At 43.5% G+C, this 25,001-nt stretch overlaps 1 protein-coding gene across 1 annotated transcript in view; it reads right to left on the bottom strand.

Annotated features, from left to right (window-relative positions):
- Positions 1–25,001, bottom strand: part of ABCA13 (ATP binding cassette subfamily A member 13) — a 285,211-nt gene that overhangs the window by 76,281 nt on the left and 183,929 nt on the right. The window contains exons 47-48 of the mRNA XM_039526065.1: positions 18,744–18,831; positions 11,000–11,108 (exon numbers count right to left, since the gene is read on the bottom strand). Coding sequence (XP_039381999.1) covers positions 11,000–11,108; positions 18,744–18,831 — 197 coding nt within the window. The remainder of the gene's footprint in view (positions 1–10,999; positions 11,109–18,743; positions 18,832–25,001) is intronic.

Raw genomic sequence — 25,001 nt, 5'->3', positions numbered from 1 at the left:
TTAATTAGTAATTTGTTGGCAAAAAGTTCCATATAATCTAAATTGAAAAAGAAAAAAATAGAGACATAAAATGGCATACTATATTAAAAGGAGCAAATGTAGTTTGGTAGATCCATACATATTTCATGTATTTCTTTTTTTAAAACTTTACTTTTCTAATCTACCAATTCTTAAAGTTCTCACTTCTAATCACCAGGGCCCTCTTACTTTACATATATATTTGTCCCGACACAGCTGTTAGTGGGAGATGGAACGTACATATTGGTTGTTTACTTGCCTTTATGTGCCTTTTTTTATTGCGTAGACTTGCTATGATGGCTTTTGTTAAACTGAAAACCAAGCACATAATTTTTAAGATCTTAAAGCCTTTTCTTCAAGTTTGAGTCATAACTCAAATTAAGGAATGTAAATGATTGATAAAATAAGGAGGTTCAAAAATAATAAAGCCTCTGTTTAATGGATATGTGTCGTGTTTTATTCGGGGATTTTTATGGAATGTACTTGGAAGACTTGAATGAACAGTTTTTCGGGCAAGTTTTACAAAATTGGTATTCACCGGGGAAAACATGTCATGCCACATTGACTAATCTGATTGATTCAGCTCTAGTCCTTTCTGCTTCTTTTCATAAATTTCTTTATCTAAAATGGATAGTTTCACACCTGAAGAATACCACTCTGCCAGTATTTACTGCACCAGACTTTTTTCAGTGGCTCCAAAATACCTTCCTTAGAAACTTCAGTGTCTGTCAAGGCCACACACTGATCTCCAATAAAAAGTGCCTTTTGAATAGAAGTATTCAGTGGTGAGCTGCAGCCGGTTCCCACCGGTTCGCGAGAACCGGTTGTTAAATTTAGAAGCCCGTTTAGAACCGGTTGTCCCTCGAGGGACAACTAGTTCCAAAAGGGCTTTTAAATTTAACAAAAGCTCTAGCAGCTCCCTACCCTTCCCCTGGCCCCAGCTCACCTCACTCCGCCTCTGCCTCCTCTTCTGAAGCTCCTCCTGCTTCTCCTCCCCTGTCCCAGCTTCTCGCGAATCAGCTGTTCGGGCGGGAAGCCTGGGAGGGCTGAGAAGGAAGCAGCGGCTTTCACAAGGTGAACTTGAGCTGGGGCTGGGGGAGGGGGCCAAAGGAGGGCTCCAGGCACGGCACCGCCCGGCGAGGTCGCGGCCAGACCCGGGGGCCGGGCAGAGCAGCTCCTGCCCCCTGGGTCCAGCCGCGACCTCGTCGGGCAGCGCGGCGCGGCTCCTGCCCGGCCCCCAGGTCTGGCCCTGACCTCGCCGGGCGGCGCGGCTCCTGCCCAGCCCCCGGGTCTGGCCGCCAACTAGGCCGGGCGGCGCGGCTCCTGCCAGGCCCCCGGGTCCGGCCGCGAACTCGGACGGGTGGCTCTGGTCCCAGCCCCAGTCCCAGCCCAGCTGGGCCCCCACCTCCAGGCAGCACGGTAAGGGAGCAGGAAGAGCGTGTTGGATAGAGGGCAGGGGAGTTGGGGGGGTGGATTAGTGTCAGAGCGGTCAGAGGGCAGGGAACAGGGGGATTGAATGGGGGCAAGGGTCCCGGGGGGGCAGTCAGAAAGGAGCAGGGGTTGGATGGGGCGGTGGGGGGCAGTTAGGGGTAGGGATTCCAGGGACAGTCAGGGGACAGAGAGAAGGGGTGGTTGGATGGGGCAGGGGTCCCGGGGTGCCATCAGGAATGAGATAAGGGGTTGGATGGGGTGGCAGGGGGCAGTCAGGGGACAGGGAAGGGGGTGGATAGGGCAGGGGTCCCGGGGGAGGGGCTGTCAAGGAACATGGGGGGGTTGGATGGGGCAGGAGTCCCCGGGGGGGGGCATGACCCCCTCGTGGGTTGAGGAGGAGGGAACCGGTTGTTAATATTTTGGCAGCTCATCACTGGAAGTATTCACATTATCTTTTACAGTGAGGATTTAAGGTAGGGTTTTTAAAAGCATATAAGTAACTTTGGAGCACAAGTAACACTGAAAGTCAATGAGACTTGCACTCCCAAGTCATTTAGTTGTTTCTGAAAATGCTAGCCTAAGGCTCTAATACTGAAAGCTCATGTCAATCTCCACTGAAGCCAATGGGACTGTATATGGGCACAAGATTTTGCCTACACAGAACCAATACCAGGACTGGACCTGTATGAGAAAACATCATGTAACTAACCCCTGATACCATACTTCAGCATCTTCTTTAGAATTGCCAGCATCTTCTTACAGGGTTGTAACTTCTGAAACTAATTGCAGGTTTCTGCTGTTACTGGTCCACAAGTATCTCTCCTCAAACTTGGCTAATGCAGTGGCTACCAACAAAGTGAGAAAGGTCTGGCCACTAATGAGATGGATGAGAAAGAAATGTGATGCTTCTGCTGTGCTGCAAAGCAAACCTCTGTTCTATGGGTCTGATGCAAAGCCTACTGTAGTCAATAGACAGAGTAGCTCTATGGCCCCCAACCTCTACAGAAGAATCTTTGAATATGGACTCTGATACCCATGCAGATTCCAATGGATCAGGATCTGTGTGTCCCAGTCACAGGGGTAACTGAACTGAATATTAGGAAAACTGAACACCATGAAGGTTAGACTTACTGAGATACAGTAACTTGAGAATGGGAACCACTACTTCAGTGGTTAGTTTTATGTGCTTGGACACATGCTTCCTCTATACGCTACAGAGGACAGCTGTGAAAAGGACAGAGGCATCACCCCATCCTAACACTGAGCACAAGTACCAGAACTTGCACATAAGGGATTTGGAACTGTGTGAGGCCTGGCATGTGTCTTTATTGTTGAGATACCAGTTCTGAGAGAAAAAAAAACACATTGCTTTTTTAGTTTGTTTTTTTTAATTTCCTTTGCTTCTTTCCCTCTGGGGCTTCACTGTACACGTACATTTTTTGAGGAAAATGTTCTTTATATCTGATATCTATTCTTCATAGTGTTCAGTGATTGACATTAAAGTTTATATAGTTTGGGAACAAAAAGGGACTATAGTCATTGTTACCAGCCCTGGTAGCCTCATTGCTGATAGGGAACGGGTGTGATACTATGATAGTTCGTCTCTTGCTTTCTTTTTGTTTGCTCTGCTAAATGGACTGTATTGTCAAAAGTGTATGGTGGGAGATGGAGTGTTTCTGGAGAATACCTCCCCTAGAAAGCAACATCAGGAATTCCTGAACTATCTGCCAGTACGTGTTACTATTAGGTTAGTTGCTTCCTACCATCAGAAGTGAGGAAAATCATGCCCATTTGGCTAACAATACTTGTATATTATGAAGCTGCTTTCCTGAAATGGAGAGGGGAGGAAATTGCAGCATAGAACTTCAGTATATAACAGAATTTGAAATTCTTTCAACATACAATTCATGCAAGAGACTGAATGGATCAGAAATTGGTAAGGCACAGAATCGTTCACCTCTAGGCACATGTAACAGAGTTTTACAAAAGGAGGCTCAATAGCCAGCTGTCTTGAATGGTTTAGACCAGTGGTTCTCAAACTAGGGCCACCGCTTGTTCAGGGAAAGCCCTGGCAGGCCGGGATGTTTTGTTTACCTGCTGCATCTGCGGTTCGCTGCTCCAGGCCAATGGGAGCTGCAGAAAGTGGCGTGGGCTGAGGGACGTACTGGCTGCCACTTCCCGCAGCCCCCATTGGCCTGGAGTGGTGAACCACGCCCACTGGAAGCTGTTATCAGCCGAAGCTGCGGACATGGCAGGTAAAGAAACCAGCCTGGCCCGCCAGGGGCTCTCCCTGAACAAGCGGCGGCCCTAGTTTGAGAACCACTGATTTAGACCCAACAAATCCTGCATCTTGGCAGGGGGTTAGACTAGATGACCCTTGCAGTCCCTTTTAATCCTATGGTTCTACGACAAATCCTGGCCATTTCCATGAGAGCATGGACAGTTGCTCCTGCTAGGAACAAGTGTGATTCTACTCTGTAGAAGGGCTGTACTTGGAGAGCTCGCACAACTGCAGAACCCAAGCTCTACTGGGATCCTGGTGTGCTGCAACACAGCAGGGACTGAGAGAGGGGCAGGACTGCAGATTGGCTAGATATTCTCTACTCCTGCAGGAGAGGGGAAGGAGGTAAGGGTATGAAGGGTTGAAGAGGCTATTCCAGCCCTGAGTTTGAAACAGCAGCCACAGAACAATTCCACTATTACTCCATGGCTTGGAAGGGAGGAATATTTCCCTGTCTGATCCCACAACTCTGTGGTGGGGCTGGGGTTTGGGGCTTGAATCATTTTGTAATAAAAAGACACATTCTGAACTGGCTGATGACAACTGACAGCTGAGCTATTATAGAACAGCAGCTGCATGAGAAGAACACCAACACTTTACTTCCTGAATACAGATTTTTAAAATAATTTAAAATGTCTTTCACTATTTTAATAATAATACAGATCCATTTTTATACCAGCAAGAGCCACCTGGATTCCCAAAATGTTTCTATAGTCATACTTCCAGCCTGATTGAAAGATCTTGCCCTTCTATATATACGGCACACCCAGGGGCCAAACTGTGCCTTCCCACTGATGCAGCCCCATTTTGTTTAGTGTGTGGGTCAGTGAGGGTAGAGCTGGGCCAAAGATGTTCAAGACAGCTGTTGTCATGTCTTATAATTCAGATTCTAGTAACAGAGTAATTATAACCATAACAGTGCATTTGTGAACAGATCCATTCAATTAGCAAAGAATCACAGTAACCTGTGTTCCTGAATAAACTGGTATCGTGATGGAGATTATGGAGACTAATGCTATTAAAAAGATAAAGCAAGTACTGGAGCAAATTGCTGTAGCAACATGGTTTTATGTTGTTGTTTTGTTGTGTTGAGTTGGTTTTTTTTAAAATTCACTTTTATAATCAGTTCTGTAAATGAGATACCAGAAGTGTGAACAAGTGTGATTATAGTGTGGCAAGGAGAGAAGAAAGAGATTATTTCTGCAGTAAGAACATCACTGAAAATAGTATCACACTGGGAATGAAGATAATTTCATTATGGATTCTTTTGCTGGTAATCCCATGGGTTGCCTCTGATCTTCTACATACTGAGAAGAACAATCCACAATCCTGTACATTTAATTCTTTTATAAGAAAAGATATCCCAAAGCTGCAGAAATAAATTCTCTATGAAGGTGGAATTGTAGTTATGGGCAAAGGTGTTTGAATCAGGGAAATATACAGAACCTATTATACTGTGGCTCTTAACAGACAGTTTTTCTTTTAAACCAATCTTAGATATCACATACACATCTATCTTTCTGCAGATATTCTATATGGCATGAAAATAGATTGAGTAGATTATATTGGAGTCAAACATCAGACATGTTGTGCCAGATCCTCAGCTGGTGTAAATCAGTGTAGCTCTATTGACTTTAATGATGCTACATTGATTTATACCAGCTGAGGATCTGGTTCACCAAGGGCCAGACTGGGTCCAGCCCTGCAAGGATATACAAGAAACCTTCCCTCTTCTGAGCCTCTGTGCAGTGAGGGGTATGTTGCTAGTAAAGATGCTAGACTGAGAGGGAGAACAGTGAGAGGGTGGTGGAGACCATGACACCACACTCTCCATCCTAGATAGCACTGCTAACTCAAACAGGGGAAGTACATGCTGTACACTTTCAAGGGTGTAGCAGTCTGCATGATTCCAGCCTGTTGCATGCCTGGCTGCTTTGGTGAGTTTCCATTGGGGCTGCCTATCTCCCATCACCTCCCCTCTAACCAGTGGGTTACTGCCACTTTGGTCCAAAATATGTAGCTTCACACTAAACTCAGAAGGTTTCAAGAGCAGGTGCCTTGGAATTGCAATTTCAAAAATTAGCATGAGTGCTTCTGTTGTTGACCATAAAAGAGCCAGGTCCAACTTGAGTGATGGATCCTGCCTTCTTCCTATGGGTGGTGTAAAGCACCATACTCTGTTGGCCAGCTCAATTCTTACACAATCCAGCTTCCTACTCTCCAGCCCTTAACACGTAGCCAGATATTACAAAGGCTGCAGCTTTGTGGAACGAATGAGAAGGCCAATGATATGTAACACTTCACACTGCTGGAGGGGAAGTATGAGCTTCCGTGTGTCTTCATGCTCATTTACTCTGTGTCAGCCAGCCAGGTCTGTCCCTTGCAGCATTGATCCCTGAGAGCATACCTAAGTACAGAGGACCCCGCCCAAAATGGGGCCCTCTGTGGCTGTACATTCCCTGATGCCTTCAGCTAGCCTTTGATCTCATTGCTCTTTTCTTTACTGTAAGCATTTGTCCAAGGAACATACCACTCAAGAGCCCTCATTTCTAGGTATGCCAATCATTGAGGTCTTAAAGTTGACTACACAGGTTAGGGTGTTCCCTCACTTTTGTAAATAGTTTATCTCAAAAATAACGACTCGGGAAACTAAAGGTTACAGAGAGTCATTTTCACGAAAAGAAGGAATCTTGCAGCCTTTTAAGTGTCCTGCATTAATTTACTTTATATGTTTAATTGTGGTCTTTGTCATACACTATGTTCCACTGTTGGGCATTGGCAAAGTTACCCAGAAACAATTTCCCCTGCTCTGCCTATTTTGTAGTGCACTGTGTATTGTCTGCCCCCCCGCCCAGCACCTCCCAACCCAAGGGTATCTGCATTTCAATAGTACTGATATAAGTAGTCTGTGAATCGATTTAGGATGAAAGGGCCCATATAGGGATACAAAATATTACCTTCAAAATATTATTGACTGCACCAGCCCTAAGTGGCAGAGACTAGGAATTCTTTATTTATGAGTGTGTAAGTGGCATTCCACTCCAGCCATCGATGAATTTTGTTTATAATAGTGGTGGAGACAGGTTATCATAGGTTTTTACAGGTTCTTCTTGGAGGGAATTTATATTTATGATGAGAATTTCTAAGCGTTCTTGCGAGGAGTTTCTGTTTAATGAGACATTTCTATTTTACTGTGAGTTACAACTTTTATTTTATGGAGCATTTCACAGGAGCAGCTCACTGATGATTGACATCCCTCCATCCCACTAACCAGACAAATATAACAAGGTCCCTAGCACAGGGCTCTTAGTGAGACCCTAATTAAAGGATTTAAGGCTGGGATTTCAAAGGAGCCTAAGGAGTTCAGCAGACAACTCCTACTGAAACTCAGTGGGAGTTGTCTGCCTAACTTTTTTAGGCTCCTTCAAAATATCCCAGGCTAAAGAAATAATTGAGGACACACTATTGGGCTTACAATGAGCCCTCACTATGAGGCTTAAAACAAAGAGATAAGCTACAACCCTAATTCAAGGATTACAACAGATGGCCACTACATATATGAACCCCAAATCTTTCTCTGCTTACAGATTCCTGTTCTTTGAATAGTGATCTAGGAATGTGATCTGGCCACTGGATATCACCAGAGAATATGACAAGCACTTCTGCCTTCCTTTTTGTATTGTAAGCTTTTTGGGGATGGAAATAGGCCTTCCTATTTGCGTCCACTCTGCTTAGCATATTTTGGGTGCTACTGCAATATAGCTAATAGGGAAACATATTACCTCTTCACTTCCACACCATTATTTTTAATCCTGTGTCTTTTTTCTTGCCCTCTTTACTATTATTTAGCATCGTGAGTATATTAGCTAATCCTGGGGATACAGCATGTATGAACAACAAGTTACAAAACAAAATATTATATGCATTGAATTACATGCCAAGCACTGCTCTAACATAGTGCTATGAAGAAACCCAGCATATGTTCCTTTACTGTTGAATTTTCCCCTTCCCACCACCAGTAAAATATTTTTAATGCTTAACTTTTCATTTTCATGCTGTCTCATACAATTTGTAACCCAAGATGAGCGTCTATACTATCAGTTTTTATGGCAACAGTGAAAGAATCACATTCATTTCCCTTTTAACACCCACAGCTTCTGGTGAAATGGATAGGTTAGCATGGGGGCTGTTGTTGGAGGTTTGTGTGTGTGTGTTTTTAAACAGAAGAGGAACAGATCTAGGTTCCTTATAGGGCTCCGGGTTGCTGTCCACAGGAAATGTTGAAGAGAGGCTACTTTCAGATAGTGAAATATTCCTGAACTACTATATCAGAATAGACCACTGATCTATCAACTCTGGTATACTTTTACTTTAGCCACCTGCTGCTCCTTTACTGTAAGGCAGTGTTTTTCAACCTGTGTTCTGTGGACCCATGGTGGTCCGCAGACTTATGTTGAAGATTTCCAAAGGGGTTCACACTTCCATTCAAAATTTTGTAGAGGTCCACAAATGAAAAAAGGTTGAAAACCACTGTCGTAAAGTATCTCCAAAAATCTCCATGTGAACCTGTAGATGCATTTGTTCATTAAAAACATCTACTCATATCAAGTGCTTAAATATTAAAACTATGTGAAATAACAAATTCTCACTTTGCAGTTGTTCCCACAATGAATTAATATTTGATATTTGTGAACATGAACAGGGGAGAAATGTCAACATCTCTCCAAAGCACTTACCTTTTTGTAGTGATAGAGGCCAGATTCCATTGCTCTTGATACTGCTGGACAACATTCAAGAGAAAATCTCTGCTGGTCACTAAACCATCCCCACCCCCATTCACGCACACAAATGTAGTAAGATCAAAGTCAGACTAATATTTAGGGATGACACAGCAGAAGTCAGCAAAGCCTTTTTATCAGGAGCAAATCTTTATAAACCATTAATCAAAACATAGAACTGTAAAAGCTAAAAGAAAAGACCTCTCTAACTTACTCCTCAGAATCTTATTGTAGAACCTTGGCATCCCATGAATTCTCTTCCCCAAATATTCTAGCAGCTCCTCTCCTGTGTGAGGAAAGGACAGCGGGGAAGCCAGAATTGACCTCTTACCCATGAACAATGCCACTTAGATTTATGACAAAAAGGGGCTAATCCAGCTGGTGTTATGAGAGTCAATGGGACTACTCACAGGAGTAAGGCAAGTAGGACTTTCTCAACCTATCCCAAGATTTGTTTCTGCACCACAATACCTACTCATCTCTGCTTGGCATTATAGGCACAACTATGTTCTTTCATATTCTAGTGAGTCTCTTTCAGTAAAACAATATCTATTTTGTTAAGATAGGAAGGGAAATTATTCCCTCCCTACTGCTGTCTTTGAAAGGTCCAATTATTCCCTTGACATGTAAAGAAAGAAATTCAACGGTACTATTCATCTTGACAGAAAAATGTTATCCTCTGAAAACAGAAAAAAATGGCATTAATGCAAGGAAGGATTACACATCTCAACAAGCTTCCTAAAAGCCTTTTTCCGAAATATGCTAGAATATACCTTGCACTCTCCATAAACACAAGTCTTGAGATGAAATTATCCAACGTAAACAAAAATGTTAACAAATAGTCTACCATCTGGAAATTCAATAATCTCTAGTAACCTTTTGTACACCACTTTTAAAAATTACTTTCAATTTCTCTCTCCTATCTGAAAACACACAGTGATTTTTTTTTCTACCTCAGAGTTGCATGTTTATTAAATCTATCCTACCGGATGTCATCAAAACCCATTCCAGAGATGTGACAACAAAACTGTACTTGTAAAAATGTTTTTTCTGCCCACAAACAGCCTTATACCAAAAAATAATCACATGTGTTCTGTAGCATTAACCTCAAACTCCAAGGAGATTCTGTCCACCAAAATAAGAGAAAGCTAAAAGGTAATGGGAGTTGATAGCCTAATTGCCCTTTGTGCCTTTGAAAATCTCCACCTACATTTATATATCTTGACCCCTTTCTTTTTCAAAGATGATCCTGTCCCCTTCTCCTCCATTGAATCACTACAGCATAATCAACCCATCCGTTTTGTGCCTTTGCCATAGACACACATTATGGTAATAAATACAGTGTTTTCCAGCTTATGGACTATCTGTAGGGATGTTTAACCAGGGTATACCACCAAGAGACTACAGAAATTGGGCCAGATTGTAGTAGTCATTCAAAGACTCCACATATTTCCCATGAACCTTTTCTACTATGCATTCTCTCCTCATTTAAAAGAGCACAAAACTACCCCAATCCATTTGACTACTTTCCACTGACTTCTCCATTCCTAGTTTGGAGAATGTCTCCCAAATCTCACTGAGCACTTCTAGATCTATAGGCTAGAATGCCTAACACTATGGGGTCCCAATCCTGACTGGGATGCCTTTTGCTACCAGAATACAAACCATCAACTATAACTAGACCTGGTGAAAACATTCCAACTAGCTGCAACCATTACAAAATAGTCCTGACGAATAAAAATCGGTAAAATGTAAACTTTTGTGGCTTTCGATAACCTACTTTTAATTTTCTCCAAGACAAGCTAATTGTTCTTTTGCTAGGGACCTCATGAAAAAAAGAGAAAATAGAATCTGTGTAGAGATGGACCAAAGCTGCAAAATGTAAAACAGGATCCAGATTTCAGTGCCCCAAAAAATTCAGTAATCTTTGGATTCGGTGTTTTGATTTGGCCCATTATAAGGAACGTGTCCATTTGGAAAATTTCTATTTTAATTTGGATTTCAAATAACCCAAAAGTCTGGTTTTGGATCAGGAGATTTCATTCAGAACCTATCTTTAAATATGCTTAGCATCATAATCTTTCTCTCTCGTTTTCTTCCCGGTTTAGCTTTGGACCCACCATGCAATGTCACTTTCAAAATGGTCTGATATTTTAAAATGCTTAAAATTCAAAATAAAATAAATATTTTGAATTTAAAAGTGTTTAATTAAATAATTCTGGAACACAGTAATTTTTATTACTATAATACATAAATCAGTTCAATAACACATATAACCTCTTAGTTACATTATAATTTTATGAGATCCCCATCTCATAACCTCCCTGAAAGTATGCAAGTCTACTTCTGCCCTTCTGGGGGGACTTTAAACATCTCCACAAGTTTTCACACTGTTATTTAATTTGATTTCGATTTTTTACTTTTTTTTTTTTAATCAGCATTTTTAGAAAAAGATGGACGGACATTTAAACAGAGATTTGAAAAATATTACCATACTGTCTCCAGTCCACAGAAGGAGGCAAATTCATCCACAGAATAAGGTTGTTGAGTTGATTTAAGTAAGACGGCAGTGAATGGAAACCTTTCTGGCTGTACCACACCTAAGAGAGAAAACAGAGATAGTACATGAAAGATGGCCTAAACCAGGACCCCAGATCCAAATACCCTGGAATTTTAGGGAATTTCAGATGCAATATTATGTAAGATTACAGGAGTTATGTGCCCCTCTGAGAAGCCACATGCATGGGATGGAGTGATCTGGGTGGAACAGAATCAAATGAGCTGTAGAGGTCCCTTGGTTGAGTACAGTTGTTGTTAACACTTTCCATTCCAGGACGCTCCATCCAACTAGCAACAAAGGAAGAGGAAGAGAACTCATGGTTTAGTGGATCACCTAGACCAGCCCCTTACATCATACCAGGTCAAATATACATGAAACACAACTCTCCTATTTGTGCTGAAAAGGTAACATTAATTGGTTTAATTTGAAACTCAGTGGGAGAATTTAGAAAACAATAAAACTCTGGGGTACTTTTCACTTTTGAGATTTCAAAATGAGATCTGCAAGCAATAGGAAAACACAACAATCGGAGCTAGCCACTCCATATGGGGCATGGAGGAATGAGGCCAATAACTCATCTACCGCCAACACCTGTCCAACAGAGTTAGCTAGGCACTGAAACATGCTCCTCCCCAACCCCCACCCAATGAGGAGCTCTGGGAGGCAGTGTGCTAGAGCTTGGACACAATATCTTCTTGAACAATGCAGCTCTATGCTGCTCCAACAGAGTAATACCTTTATGGCACAACCCAGCCCTTCTCCAAGTAACAGGTAGCACCTGTTTCTGCCTCACAGCCTGACCAATATGCCTCAGCCTTTAATGGAATTACCACTTCTTGAGGTGAGAAAACAGCATAAGCTCCATGCCCTTTCAGATGACACTACCAACAAAAGTGGTGAGGAGTTCCATTTATAGTTGGGGTTGTTGGTGGATACCTGTCCGCATGAACTGGGCTGACCCTCACCAACTCACTTCACATAGGTCACCAAACAGACACTAGATGGCAACAATTTTAACTTTTTTACATAAAAGTTATTTGTACAGATGAGATAATCTTTATTTACAAAAAGGTCTCATTTTTGGAGGGAAAATAATTCTCTCATTGCTCTAGAATATAGCTAACTCTAGTGTGCAGCTACTGACTGTAAAGAATTATGAATTGGGGATTGTTTTGTGGCTCTTGGGGTTCTTCTATGTTCTAGTCTGAGACCTAATAACTATTTAATCTTCAGGTGACCCTCTGCTGGTTCAGGAAGAGAGCAAGCCTTGGGCCTGCTATATAAACATTCAGGAACAGTCTCCAGATATTCAGCTTTCAGATCTCTGCACTTTCTGGTCACCTGTGCAACCATGTGCCAGAACAGAATCAAAACTGAACTAGCAAGGGGAGCCAATTCCCTCACACACCATCCCATTTCTTTCTCTATCTGCTCTGCTAAAATCTTTCCAAATAAGAATGTTTAACATCCATAATGGAATCCATTGCAATTATGCACATTGTAAAGAAAAAACGAAGCAATTACAAAAAACAATAATGCAAGATTCTGCTGACACATCCTCAGTTAATTGGAGGCAGGGGAGAGGTCTCAATAAGTATTCACAGAATATCCTAGTAAATTTCATAACGTAACCAAAATAATAAGGAAAAAAAATGAGAATTAGCATTGTCTGTAACAATACATTTAGAAGTCCTGCCCAATAATTAGAGTCACAGCATTTTCAGAGCATTCACAGCATTCTTCATCCAAGAGTGCGATAAAATGATATAACTGAGTCAGGCAATCAGGAAATAACCAAATTAAAGCAGAATATTTAATCATTTATAATCTGACAAAAAGAAAAAAAGTCCTTGATGTTATTATCTTCATCAGAGGATGCATCTGGTTCTTTTTCAAAAGCCTGAGAACAACTAATTTTGAACCAAGTGACCACAACATTGAAAAAGAGGTATTGGTATTTAGTTCCACCGAAAACAACATGCAGCTTTGCTAGACAAAACACTGCCATGTGGATAACATTTTTTAGGATGAGGTGAAAGATGGGTGAGGAAACTGCTGATTAATCTGGGTTTTCTAATTGGGTCTGACATGCCAAGCCCTGGAAAGTCTCCCTTTTAGCACAGGACCAGTTTTAACTCTCAAAATGGTAGAACCTAATCACAGGTAGCAAGCATGACTGAGGGTATAGCGCATTGGAATGGGACTCAAGACATCTGGGCCCAAGTTCCGTCTCTATAACTTCCTCTTCCTGTTTAATCTTGTGTAATTGTGACTGACTTCTTGTATGACTATAGATTAATTGATTTATCCATATACCTCAGTTCCCCATCTGTAAAAAGGAATACTGTTAAGCACTATGTGGTGCTCAGATATTACAGTGATAAGGGCCATAAAATACTTAGATAGATGTGTGTTTTTTTATATATATATATATATGTATATTTCTACAAATATCACAGGGGGAGCAGTGGTTTGAAGGACACTTTGAAGGACAGCGGATATTTTGCCAAGGTTACTGTACATGTTCTCCACTGACAGGGGTGGTCTCCACGGACAAGGAGAGTTAATATCCAGGATAGTTCCTAAGAGATCTGTTTCCCAACAATGTTCTTACCGTCTATGCTTTCTTTTATGCCAAGTGTTCTTCAATGGTTATATTTTACTTGGTTCATTAAAAGTTGTGTCTCTCTCGCTCCCTCTTGAATACCTATGAGTAGAATTCATCTTCAGTGGAATTCTACTGCCTTTGAGAAGAGCAGTTGGGTGTTCCTTAGATAAATGCTATCAAATTGTGAATTTAACTAATTTTATCTTCCATTAGTCTGACAACTTTCTTCCACAATGAGACACATTTTTTCCCTGTTAGAATTACATGGTGAATAGGCATAGGCTACCACTTTGGGATCTAATTAATTTTGTATTGCCTCAGTTCCATGAACCTGTGACAACTTGGTAAGGTCAAACTAGAGAAAGGCCTATCTGGGGGCTGCCTCCAAATTCTTAGTTACAGACCACAACAAGAACTCAAACTGTCTTTAGGGCTGCTTAGGGCTTTTCAGATGTTTTTGTACAATAAGTTATATACATGTCTGAATATGAATCTTAGCACTTATACAGCACTGTCAGCGGGTCATCTGCCCCACAAGTGCCTCTTCATGGCAGCCCTGGAAGCAGCCCCTTGCATCAGTTTCCCTCCTCAAGGGGCTTCTTAAATAAACTCCACTCAGGATTTCACAAGTCCAATGACAATAGCCCTCCCGAGGGTATGATTTTATTCACATGAAATTCACAAACAGAAAAAAGTCTTTCACCTCAGTCTTAAGCTGGGCACAGTCTCTCCTCCCTGAGAGCGCTCTCTCTCTCTCACACACTCTTCTATATGAGTAGCTGGAGAAGATGCAAGGCCTGACCTGCCTTCAGGCCTTCTCTCCGAAAAGAAATCAAACTTCCAGACAGGCTTTCTATCCAGCCACACCCTTCCCAGCTATAATCTCCCTTCCTCATATCAGGGACCACGACAGGAATCTCTCCCTTCTTGCTGCTTATTCCCCGGGTTGTCTCTTCTTGAGCATCCTCTTCTCCCTGCAGCTTCCTGCAGCTTTTATAATCGCCTGACCCCTGCTCAGGTATGACCCCTTAGTAACTAGAGATAGCTGGCCCCAGCCCTCTGACCTTCAAAAGGGCAATCCACCTTGTGACAAGCACTTTATAGGCCAGATTACAGATAGAGACAATGAACATGCAACACAACTAAGGAAGGGGCGGGTGCGGGTGGGATGAGCTATTGAGTTCAGCTACACACTCCTGTTCCATGACAGTCATCTTTGAATGTCAAATGCCAGAGTTTTTTCAAACATGCTTGGTATGTGATACACATTATGGGTGTATTTTTGTCACATACCTGGAACAAGATGTGTTTAAGGTGCTAGCCACCTTCCATGTTCTGGCTGGGTATTGTTAAAGTTGGAGTGGGAAGTTAGTTGTCATGCAAATCCTGCAGTGGAGAGGAATAATTTGTGAAGGACTCAGAGGTTTTCTGCAGTGTAATGAATCGTACAGTAAGTCTCTTCATATGCAAATTTCCCATTTTCGTTCATAAAAGGCTATGTAAATGGTACATTCGCTGTCTTGTGAACAGGCCCGAAAGGTCAAAGTAAAAGACTGGTCATTAATTATTGAAAGGTTAATGCAATAATTTGACACTACATCAGTCGAAAGCCACTTCAAGGAGGTAGTTTAGATAACACAGAGCCCTTTATAAGTCTAATGCACTATTATATTGGCTCTGAAAAATGAAGCTTACTCACTAACTGTATAACTATAATTTATCCTTTTGCTGATGACAGATGAAGTAGGTGCCAAAGACCAAAACGAAAAAAACAAAAACAAACAAAACAGCAGGCAGAGAAACACGGTATATTGTAGCCATTTGGACTCAAGTGCCCTATTATGGATTGATCAAGTCAAGAGTTCAAAGCTGCAAGAAATTTGGGGGAACATATATAAAGTTAAGATTCTGTCACGGGTATTTTTAGTAATAGTCAGGGACAGGTCACAGGCAATAAATAAATAAATAAATAAAAAAACAGGGAAGCCGGTGACCTGTTGCTAACTTTTACTAAAAATAGCATGTGGGATGGGGAACTAACAGTGGGAGTGCTGCGGGGGGGGCAGGAGGGAGGTGTTACAGGCCGCTGTTCCGGCCTGGGGCCAGACGCAGCTCTGGCAGGCCCCAGGAACCACTTCACTGGCAGCCCCTACTCCAGCAGCCCTGGGGATGACCCCCAACCAGCTCCTTCAGTGGCCACCAACCACTGCTCCAGCACCCCTTGGGGCAACTGCTCTGGCATCCTCATAACTGGCCGCTGACTGCAGCAGCTGCTCCAGCCCCAACACTGCTCTTGTGGCAGGGGCTGATCCACCCCACCCCCTGCTGCTTCAGCCCTGGGACCACTGCTCTGGCAGCCCTGGGACTGACAGCTCCTCCAGCCCTGCCATTGCAGAAGTCATGGAGGTCCCATAAAGTCATGGAATCAGTGACCTCCATTGCAGAATCGTACCCTTAACTATAAAGCACCAAAAAAGAAAACGTAAACAGTTTTGGTTTTTTTTGATGGACAAATCCAGATGGCAAAGGTGCCAAACCAAACTTTGGATAAGGGGCGTGTCCATGTCCTGTTTTAATAACTAACCTCCCACCCTTGCTGGTAGTTTGGGGCAAGGCTTGGGTAAATGTTTCCACCTCTACTTCATTTACAAGAAACAACAAGTTTTTATCCCCTTTCCAACATATATCAACTGTTTAAGGTCAGGGCTTCTTTCTATCCAGTTCCAATTTAACATTCAAAGGTCAGCTTCCTTAACACACAAGGCAACTCATTTCTTCAGTGCCCTTCATTTCAACCAAAAAACAAAACAGAGGTCAGTCACAGAGACCCTGAAACACATCTGGGAAACTGTTGTTCTCCTTCATGTTTCTGGACTCCCACTCTAGAAGTTCTCTGAACAGTTGTACGAACCTTAAATAATCATAGAATCATAGACTATCAGGGTTGGAAGGGACCTCAGGAGGTCATCTAGTCCAACCCCCTGATCAAAGCAGGACCAATCCCCAACTAAATCATCCCAGCCAGGACTTTGTCAAGCCTCACCTTAAAAACCTCTAAGGAAGGAGATTCTACCACCTCCCTAGGTAACCCATTCCAGTGCTGCACCACCCTCCTGTGAAAAAAGTTTTTCCTAATATCCAACCTAAACCTCCCCCACTGCAACTTGAGACCATTACTCCTTGTTCTGTCATCTGCTACCACTGAGAACAATCTAGATCCATCCTCTTTGGATTCCCCTTTCACGTAGCTGAAAGCAGCTATCCAATCCCCCCTCATTCTTCTCTTCTGCAGACTAAACAATCCCAGTTCCCTCAGCCTCTCCTCATAAGTCATGTGCTCCAGCCCCCTAATTATTTTTGTTGCCCTCTGTTTGACTCTTTCCAATTTTTCCACATCCTTCTTGTAGCATGGGGCCCAAAACTGGACACAGTACTCCAGATGAGGCCTCACCAATGTCGAATAGAGAGGAATGATCACATCCCTCAATCTGCTGGCAATTCCCCAACTTATACAGCCCAAAATGCTGTTAGCCTTCTTGGCAACAAGGGCACACTGTTAACTTATATCCAGCTTCTCGTCCACTGTAACCCCTAGGTCCTTTTCTGCAAAACTGCTTCCTAGACATTCAGTCCCTAATCTGTAGCAGTGCATGGGATTCTTCTGTCCTAAGTGCACTTGTCCTTGTTGAACCTCATCAGATTTTTCAGGTAGTCTTTTTCAGATAGTCTGAGGAAGGTCTTACAACCAATGGAAACACACTAAAATCACCTAGACTGCTAATTCCCCACTGGACCGTAGGTCCCATCCAGTCTTCTACAGTGTCCTCTCTGGAAATATTTCCAGTGCACGTCAAAGGGCCTTAAGAAAAGTCTGAATTTGGTAGATGGAGGATTACTCCTACAGTCCCTGCCTCTAATGGATTGCTCCAAAACAGTTAATCAGGAAAACCTCAGGTAGTGAGGTACAGTGCAAGACAGATGATTTACTGGTTAAAATATAAGTCTGGAAACAGAGAAATCTGGGTGCTAAGCCTCTGGCTTATTATGTGACCTCATGCAAGACATGTGAATCTCAGTTTCTTCAGCTGTGAAGGGGAATAATACTTATGCATATTTGTAAAGTATTTTAGGAGCATCTCATAAGTGCAAAGTATTATTTAGGTTATTATTCTTGCAGTAGCTACTCCAGACATGCACACCTTTACTCTTTTAAATGCAATGAAATTGCTATATTTTATTTTGTTTGCTTTTAAAAAAAAGAATATTGATCACAAGACTGAAATAGCCATCAATAAAACACAATTGATAGTTCACTTTACTTCAGCCAATTCTGAGATTGATTTTAGCAGGAATAGAAGGGAAATAAAGAAAAATGTAGGCTGACTATCGTGAAAATAGTCTTAAAAAGTGAGCTCAATTAGGTTGTGAAATAGTTTCCCAAGGGAAGTGATGGAAACCCTTCATTTGAGTTATTTACAACTGACTTGCAAAAAGCACAGGGTAATACAACAATTCTGGACAGAGGAATTGACTAAATATCTTAGGATTTTTCCCAATTTTAAAACACAAGGATTCTAAAATTACATTATTATACAGTAAAACCTCAGTGTTACGAACATCTTGGGAATGGAGGTTGTTCATAACTCTGAAATGTTTGTAACTGTGAACTAAACATTATGGTTGTTCTTCCAATGATTTACAACTGAACATAGACTTAATACAGCTTTGAAACTTTACTATGCAGAAGAAAAATGCTGCTTTTTAACTGTCTTAAGTTAAATGAAACAAGCACAGAAATGGTTTCCTTCCCTTGTCAAATCTTTTTTTTTCCAAACTTTCCCTTTGTTTTTTTAGTAGTTTATGTTTAACATGGTTCTGTATTTGCCTTTTGGGGGGGGGGGGTTGTCTTTGAGGCTGCCTGATTGTGCACTTCCAGTTCCAAATGAGATGTGTGGTTGACCAGTCAGTTCATAACTTTGAGGTTCTACTGTATGTTAAATGCCAAAGAGTTAGAATCTGAATACTTTGGCATTGCAATACGGATTGGACTCTATATGCATATCTTACCTTAGCCAGAGGCTTAGAGTATGTTGTATTCAGGTTTAGGTCTTGAAGTTCAGGGGATGTTTTCACACCAAAAGACCAGCCTCCATATCTAGTAATACAAAACAAAGTAATAGGAGGCTATCTGTCAGCAGCTGACCTTTCTTAGCATTGTGAGGAATTTTTTCTTGCAACAAACAATTCATAAACGTCTTTATTATTGTTTTACATTTCAAGCTAGAAGTACAGCTCAGCCTCATAGAATCACGATATTTGTATTTGAAAGAGATATCGAATCTACTCCTTATATACAGGTGAATGGTATGTGCCTTCAAGCAAATGTTTTCCCTTTGAACCCTGCAGATAAAGCCTCTATTTTCAGAAAAGGAAAACACAAATAATCTGATGAGCAATGAAGGGGTTATGAGCATCTGGGGTAGTTTTGATCCTCATAAAAGTGTTTAAACCTTCAAAAGTTTCCAACATTCAAGATGTGTTTTGGTCATTTCCCCTAAAAGCATAACTTTCCTCTATGTTATTACATCAGTTGCATATAGTTTTTCACATGTATGTGTAACACTTCTCTCTTCTTGATAAAGTTGCACCTGCTAAAATGTTTGTAATTATGTCACTCTTCAGTGGTTGACAATTAAGCAGGGCTGAAGTAACGCATAGGTACTAGATGGGGCCATGTCTCAAGCCCTGGCACTTGGAGTCATACGATTACATCAGAATCAGAGTTTTCACTTAAATAAAAGTAAATTTCTAGCTCTCAGAATTGCAAGGAAAATCTTGAAATGTGACCGGAGTGTTACCAATACAGCAATGCCTGAGTCTACAGAAGGCCTGCAACAACAGCTCTGAGAAATGTGAATTGTCCTATTGATCTCTATGCAGTGTTAACTCCTAGATTTACTGCTCTGGGGGACCCTGCCAACACCACCCCAACAGAGGTCTCTGAGGTCTGGTCTACATTCAGGGGGGGGGGGGCTGTCGAACTAAGGTACGCGACTTCAGCTACGCGAATAGCGTAGCTGAAGTCGAACTACCTTAGTTCGACTGACTTACCCGTCCAGACACGGCGGGGTCAATCTCCGCAGCTCCAAGGTCGACTCCGCCACCGCCGTTTGCGGTGGAGGAGTTCCGGAGTCGACCGGAGCGCGTGGGGAGTTCGAACTATCGCGTCTTGATTAGACGCGATAGTTCGAACTCCGAGAAGTCGAACTCACCGCGTCGACCCGCACGGTAAGTATGGACCTACCCTGAATGACAAGAGGGGAAGAGTGCAGAGAGCCCAGGCCCACTCACCCTCCCATATTCAGTTCAAGCACAAGTGTAAATAATGGGAAGCTTCTGTGGATATAAACCCTGATACAAGGGACAGATGAAGATTCTCCCTTTAGCTCCAAGAGGCCTATGAAGCAGGAAGTCCCATGCTGCACATATACAATTTAGCTGGCACGCATATGATCTGTCTGTACATGACCACGCAATTGATCAATGCTAGTTTAGGGTTTTATACTGCTGCTCAACACTGTACTATCTGAGTGCCTGTGTTATCCTGCCTCAGGCTCCATGTCCCTCCTGGACCCTGGTGCTCCCCAGCTCTGCCTGCCCTTCCCCAGCACTGCTCTCCTGCAGGCAGCTAGGTCCTTCCCACTCCAAGGCTGGAATGAGAATTTTTGCCTTCTGGCCCTGCAGCTCTTTTGTAGGGCCCAGCCTGGCCCTAAATGGCTTTTTCCTATTGGCTCTCAGCCTCAGCCCTCTCCCAGGACTGACTTTTAATCCTTTCAGAGCCAGAGCGGGGTGACTGCCCCGCTACAGTAAGTTGGGCATGTCAAGGACTTTCTACTATGCAGTAATATCTCTTGTACCTCCTTCAAGCAGGAGCTCTCTGTGCATTGGAACCATGAAGGAGCCATGCCTTGAGGCCAAGAATCTCCAGGTTGGTACGTTGGGTGCATCCTTTGTTCTGCGAAAGGAGGTAAGGAGTGGATTGGAGGGCACGTAGCGAGTTGTGACAGGTAAGGATACCAAGTCTGTTGGCCAAGTAGGAGCAATCAATATGATATGTGCTCCTTCTCTTTTTATTTCTAATAGGACTTTCAACAGTTAGGTAAACAGAGGAAAGGTATAGAGGAGGTCCCTGCCCGAGGGGAGAAGGAGAGCATCGCCCAGCGAATTTTGTCCCATCCCTGCTCTGAGCAGTAGTAGGGACATTTCTTGTTCAGGTAAGTGGCGAACAAATCTGCGGATGGTGTCCCCCACCACCTGACTAGGTCATGAAGCACTGCTGAGTTTATCTCCCACTCATGGTCATGTGGGAATTTGTGACTGAGACTGTCCACTATCAAGTTTTGAGTGCCCAGACGGTAAGCCACTGATAGTATGGTATCATGGGAAATGCACCAGTTACATAGTCAAATTGCATCTGCACAGAGGGATGATAATCTAGCTCCCCTTTGCCAATGTATGTAGTACAAACATGCTATGTTGTTTGTTAGGACTCTCATGTGTGATCCCTTAATCAGTGGGAGGAAATGGGTGCAAGCATTCCTGACTGCCCTGAGTTTTAGGAGGTTGATGTGGAGGGATATCACTGTGGATAATCACCTGTCTTGTGTCCTGAGGTGATTTAGATGTGTGCCTCATCCTATGAGGGATGCATCAGTGGTGAGAAGCAATGATGGGGAGGTTTGTAAAAAAGGGATTCCCTTTCAAACATCTGCTAGGTCTTTCCACCAGTCTAAGGACTTTTTGATCCTGGTGGGCAGTGACAGACATTTATCTAGTCTGTCTCTGTTTTGTCTGTAAACCGAACTGATCCACATCTGAAAGCATCACATGTGAACCTTGGCATATGTTATTACTGCTGTGCCTGCTGCCATATGCCACAGTGTAGGCAGTGTCTCGGGCATATGGCAGCAGTGTCTGGCTGCTATTTGTGGGCTGCTTTGGACAATGTCTATGAATGTGGCCAAAAAGAGGAATCTGTGTTGAGATAGAGAGGTCTGACCTGTAAGGAGTCAAGGTCAGCACCTCTGAATTCCATGTGCTGCACTGGAATGAGGGCTGATTTCTGGGCATTGATTTGTAGGCTCAGTTATGTGAAGAAGTTTATTGTAGATATGGTGACTCGGTGAGCCTCTTGAAAGGACCAAGCTCTGAGGAGGCAGTCATCCAGGTAGGTATACATCACAATCCTTTGAGAGCACCGGTGCACAGCCATTACTGAGAAAACATTGGAGAATACTCTTGGAGTGGATGATAACACAAAGGAGACTACTCTGTACTGGTAGTGGGGTCTTGTCCTAGGGTAAATCTGAGGAATCATCTGTGAGATGGTAGGATTGAGATATGAAAGTATATGTCCTGAAGGTCAAGGGTCGTAAACCAGTCTCCCTATCCCAACAGTGGAATAATCATTGCTTGAGTGACTATCTTGAATGTTTGAGCTTTGACAAACTTGTTGAGTGATTGGAGTTCTAATATGGGTCTCCAACCTCCCTTCCTCTTGGGTATTAGGAAATAGCGAGAATAAAAACTTTTGCCTTGTAGATGTTGAGGTACTGGCTCTAAGGCTCCTAACTGGAGGAGACGATCTATCTCTTGTCATAGTAAACTCTTGTGAGAAGGGCCCCTGAAGAGCGACAGGCAGGGGGTAGGGAGGTAAAATGGATGGAGTACCCATTCTGAACAATCTCCAAGACCTATCAGTCCGGTGTTATGCATTCCCAGGTCCTGCACAACGTTGCCAGGTGGTAGTCTAATGAGTAGGAAGCGGTTGTCAGCTGTAGCAATTGGGCAGAGTGATCTATCAATGCCTTGACTAACACATCAAAATTGGTGCTTGGAAGTGGATGGTAGGGATGGGGAAGACTGTGGGACAGATGGTTTAGGCCCAGGTAATTTAGTTTTCTTCCTGTGTGGCTTGTAGTAGTGCCGAGTCGGGTATTGGGAGGTGCATGGTTTGTGCTGGGGCTGTGGACTAAATTTCCCTTTTTGTCCTGTCATGTAGATGCCCCAGCAAGCAGAGAGTGGCCCTAGAATCTTTTAGGGTATGAAGAGAGGAGTCTGTCTTCTCTGTGAAGAGCTTGGTGCCTTCAAAGGGAAGGTCTTCGATGGTCAACTTCACCTCCTTAGGGAAGCCCAACAGGTGTAGTCACGACACATGTTGCATAACCACCACTGTGGAGATGGATCGGGCTGCTGTGTCAGCTGCACTGAGGGCTGATGATAGCACTGTCTTGGCCACTAGTGGTCTATCTTGGATGATGGCTTTGAACTGGTTACTGTGCAACTCAGACAGCTGATCAATAAAGTTGCTAAGTTTCAAATAGTTGACATTGTCATATTTCACCATTGGGGCTTGGTAATGGGCAATTTGAAATTGTAGCATGGCTGAGGAATAGCTTTTTCTCAAAGAGGTCATAACACTTCTAATCCCTGTTGTAGGGAGTGGACCTCATTTGGTGCTGATGACCACAAGAGTTCACAACATCCATCATAATGGAGTTGGGTGGAGGGTGGGAGAAGGGGAATTCCATCTCCCTAGCTGGGACATAATATTTATTGGCCCGCTTGCAAGTAGGCACCACCGATGCTGGAGTCTGCCATATGGTTTTGCAGGGTCCAGGAGAGCCTCATTAATAGGGCAGGCTATTTTAGAGGACAAGGAGGAGTGTAGTATGTCAAGGACCTTGTGATGGGTGCCCTTGATTTCTTCTAAGGGTATCTGTAGAGTATCTACAACTCTCATTGCCATGTCCTAGAAAAGCCAGAATTCATAGGCCAAGGAAAATGATGGATGCATGACAGCCTTATCTGAGAAGGAGGAGGAGATGTTGGTCCTCAGAGTCACCATTTCCTCAATGCCACCCTCCTGTTCCTCCACAATCTGTTCTGAAGGTTCCAAGGCTCTGGATGCTGTGGCCAAGGGGAAGTGTCTCAGGGGTTCACGGGTTAGGTTAGAAGCTCAAGAGGCATGGGGGTGATATGCAGCCCAAGGATCCCAGTATGGCCACTTGGGTGGTAGTATGATCCCAGTATGACCACTGGTGCTGGTGCCTATGGTTGGCTCTACTAAGCTGGTGATGGTGGTGCTGTCTAAGGGTATGACTGGGTACCCTCTTGGTAATGAGCATCATAGGGAGCATGAAAGGAGTAAAGAGACACGACCTCTTCTGGTTCTTTGTCTGAGTATGCACTGGAGAGTGGGGCTGCGTGGCAGGGCAGCGGAGAAGACTCAGTGCCGAGATCCCAGTACTGAGAAGAGGAGACTCTGGTACGTCAGATACACATTGATCTCTAGAGTGCCGGAATTCTGACGTTACCAACCGATTCGCTGCCACTGGCAGTACCGAGGGGGTTGGAGATCTTGCTCACACTGACCAGTCCACTGCTGGATGGGGCATCGATGCCAGTGCCATTGGTACAGTGCATACCAGCAGGATCTTCTTAGTGGAGTGCTGGCTCCTGTCTTTGTCCTCCAGTGCCGTTGACTTGGTGCCTGTCCCAATCAGGTCCTTAGGCATGTCAATGACACATGCCACTCCAGATCTTTGTGAGCTGTGGGAACCGGGCTGTGATTATCTCAGTGCCGACAGTACCAAGGATACAGAGCGTTCCAGAGATCATTTACGGCTGGCTCGGTGCTCACTCTGGGGACTTCCTGCTCTATTTTTTGATGACTTGTGAGAGGAGTCTGTGGCTGGTTTCTTCAACTCACAAACTCTGCATGTTGAGATCTGTGGGGAAGACTCATGTCTGCCAGGTGACTCTCGGTGTAGGTCTGGGGAAGATTAGAGGACCGCCTCCGTGAAGATAATCTTCTGTCTCAACTCCCTGTCCTTGCAAGGCCTGGGTCTGAGTTGCTGGCAGAGTCTGCACTTCTGTGGAATGTGGCCTTCCCTGAGGCAGCATATGCACCGGGTGTGCTTGTCTGCTACAGGGATGCCATCTTTGCAGGAGAGACATTTGCTGAAGGCCAGTGAACCAGGCATACCCTGTGTGGGGGAGGGTCCCTGACGAAAAAGCAGGGGTGGGGGGAATAAAGACTGTTTGTTCGGGAAGAAAGTACAAAAAGAAGAAACTACAACTAAGTCTTGGGAGACTGACTAACTATAGAAATGTAAATGGTCACAAACAGACTGCTAATAGCTCAATCTCTAGCTGCTGGGGAAGTTGAAAAGGAACTGAGGGGGGTCAGCCTGTGTGCATTGGCTAGCCTCATGGCGTGGCACGGAGAGAGACAGCACATGTGTGGGCCTAACAGACACTGCT

The sequence above is a fragment of the Mauremys reevesii genome, linkage group 2 (assembly GCF_016161935.1).
Source record: "Mauremys reevesii isolate NIE-2019 linkage group 2, ASM1616193v1, whole genome shotgun sequence".
In the NCBI taxonomy this organism is placed as follows: Eukaryota; Metazoa; Chordata; order Testudines; family Geoemydidae; genus Mauremys; species Mauremys reevesii.
Note: the sequence above shows the minus strand (reverse complement) of the source record. Positions and strands in the feature narration are given on the sequence as shown.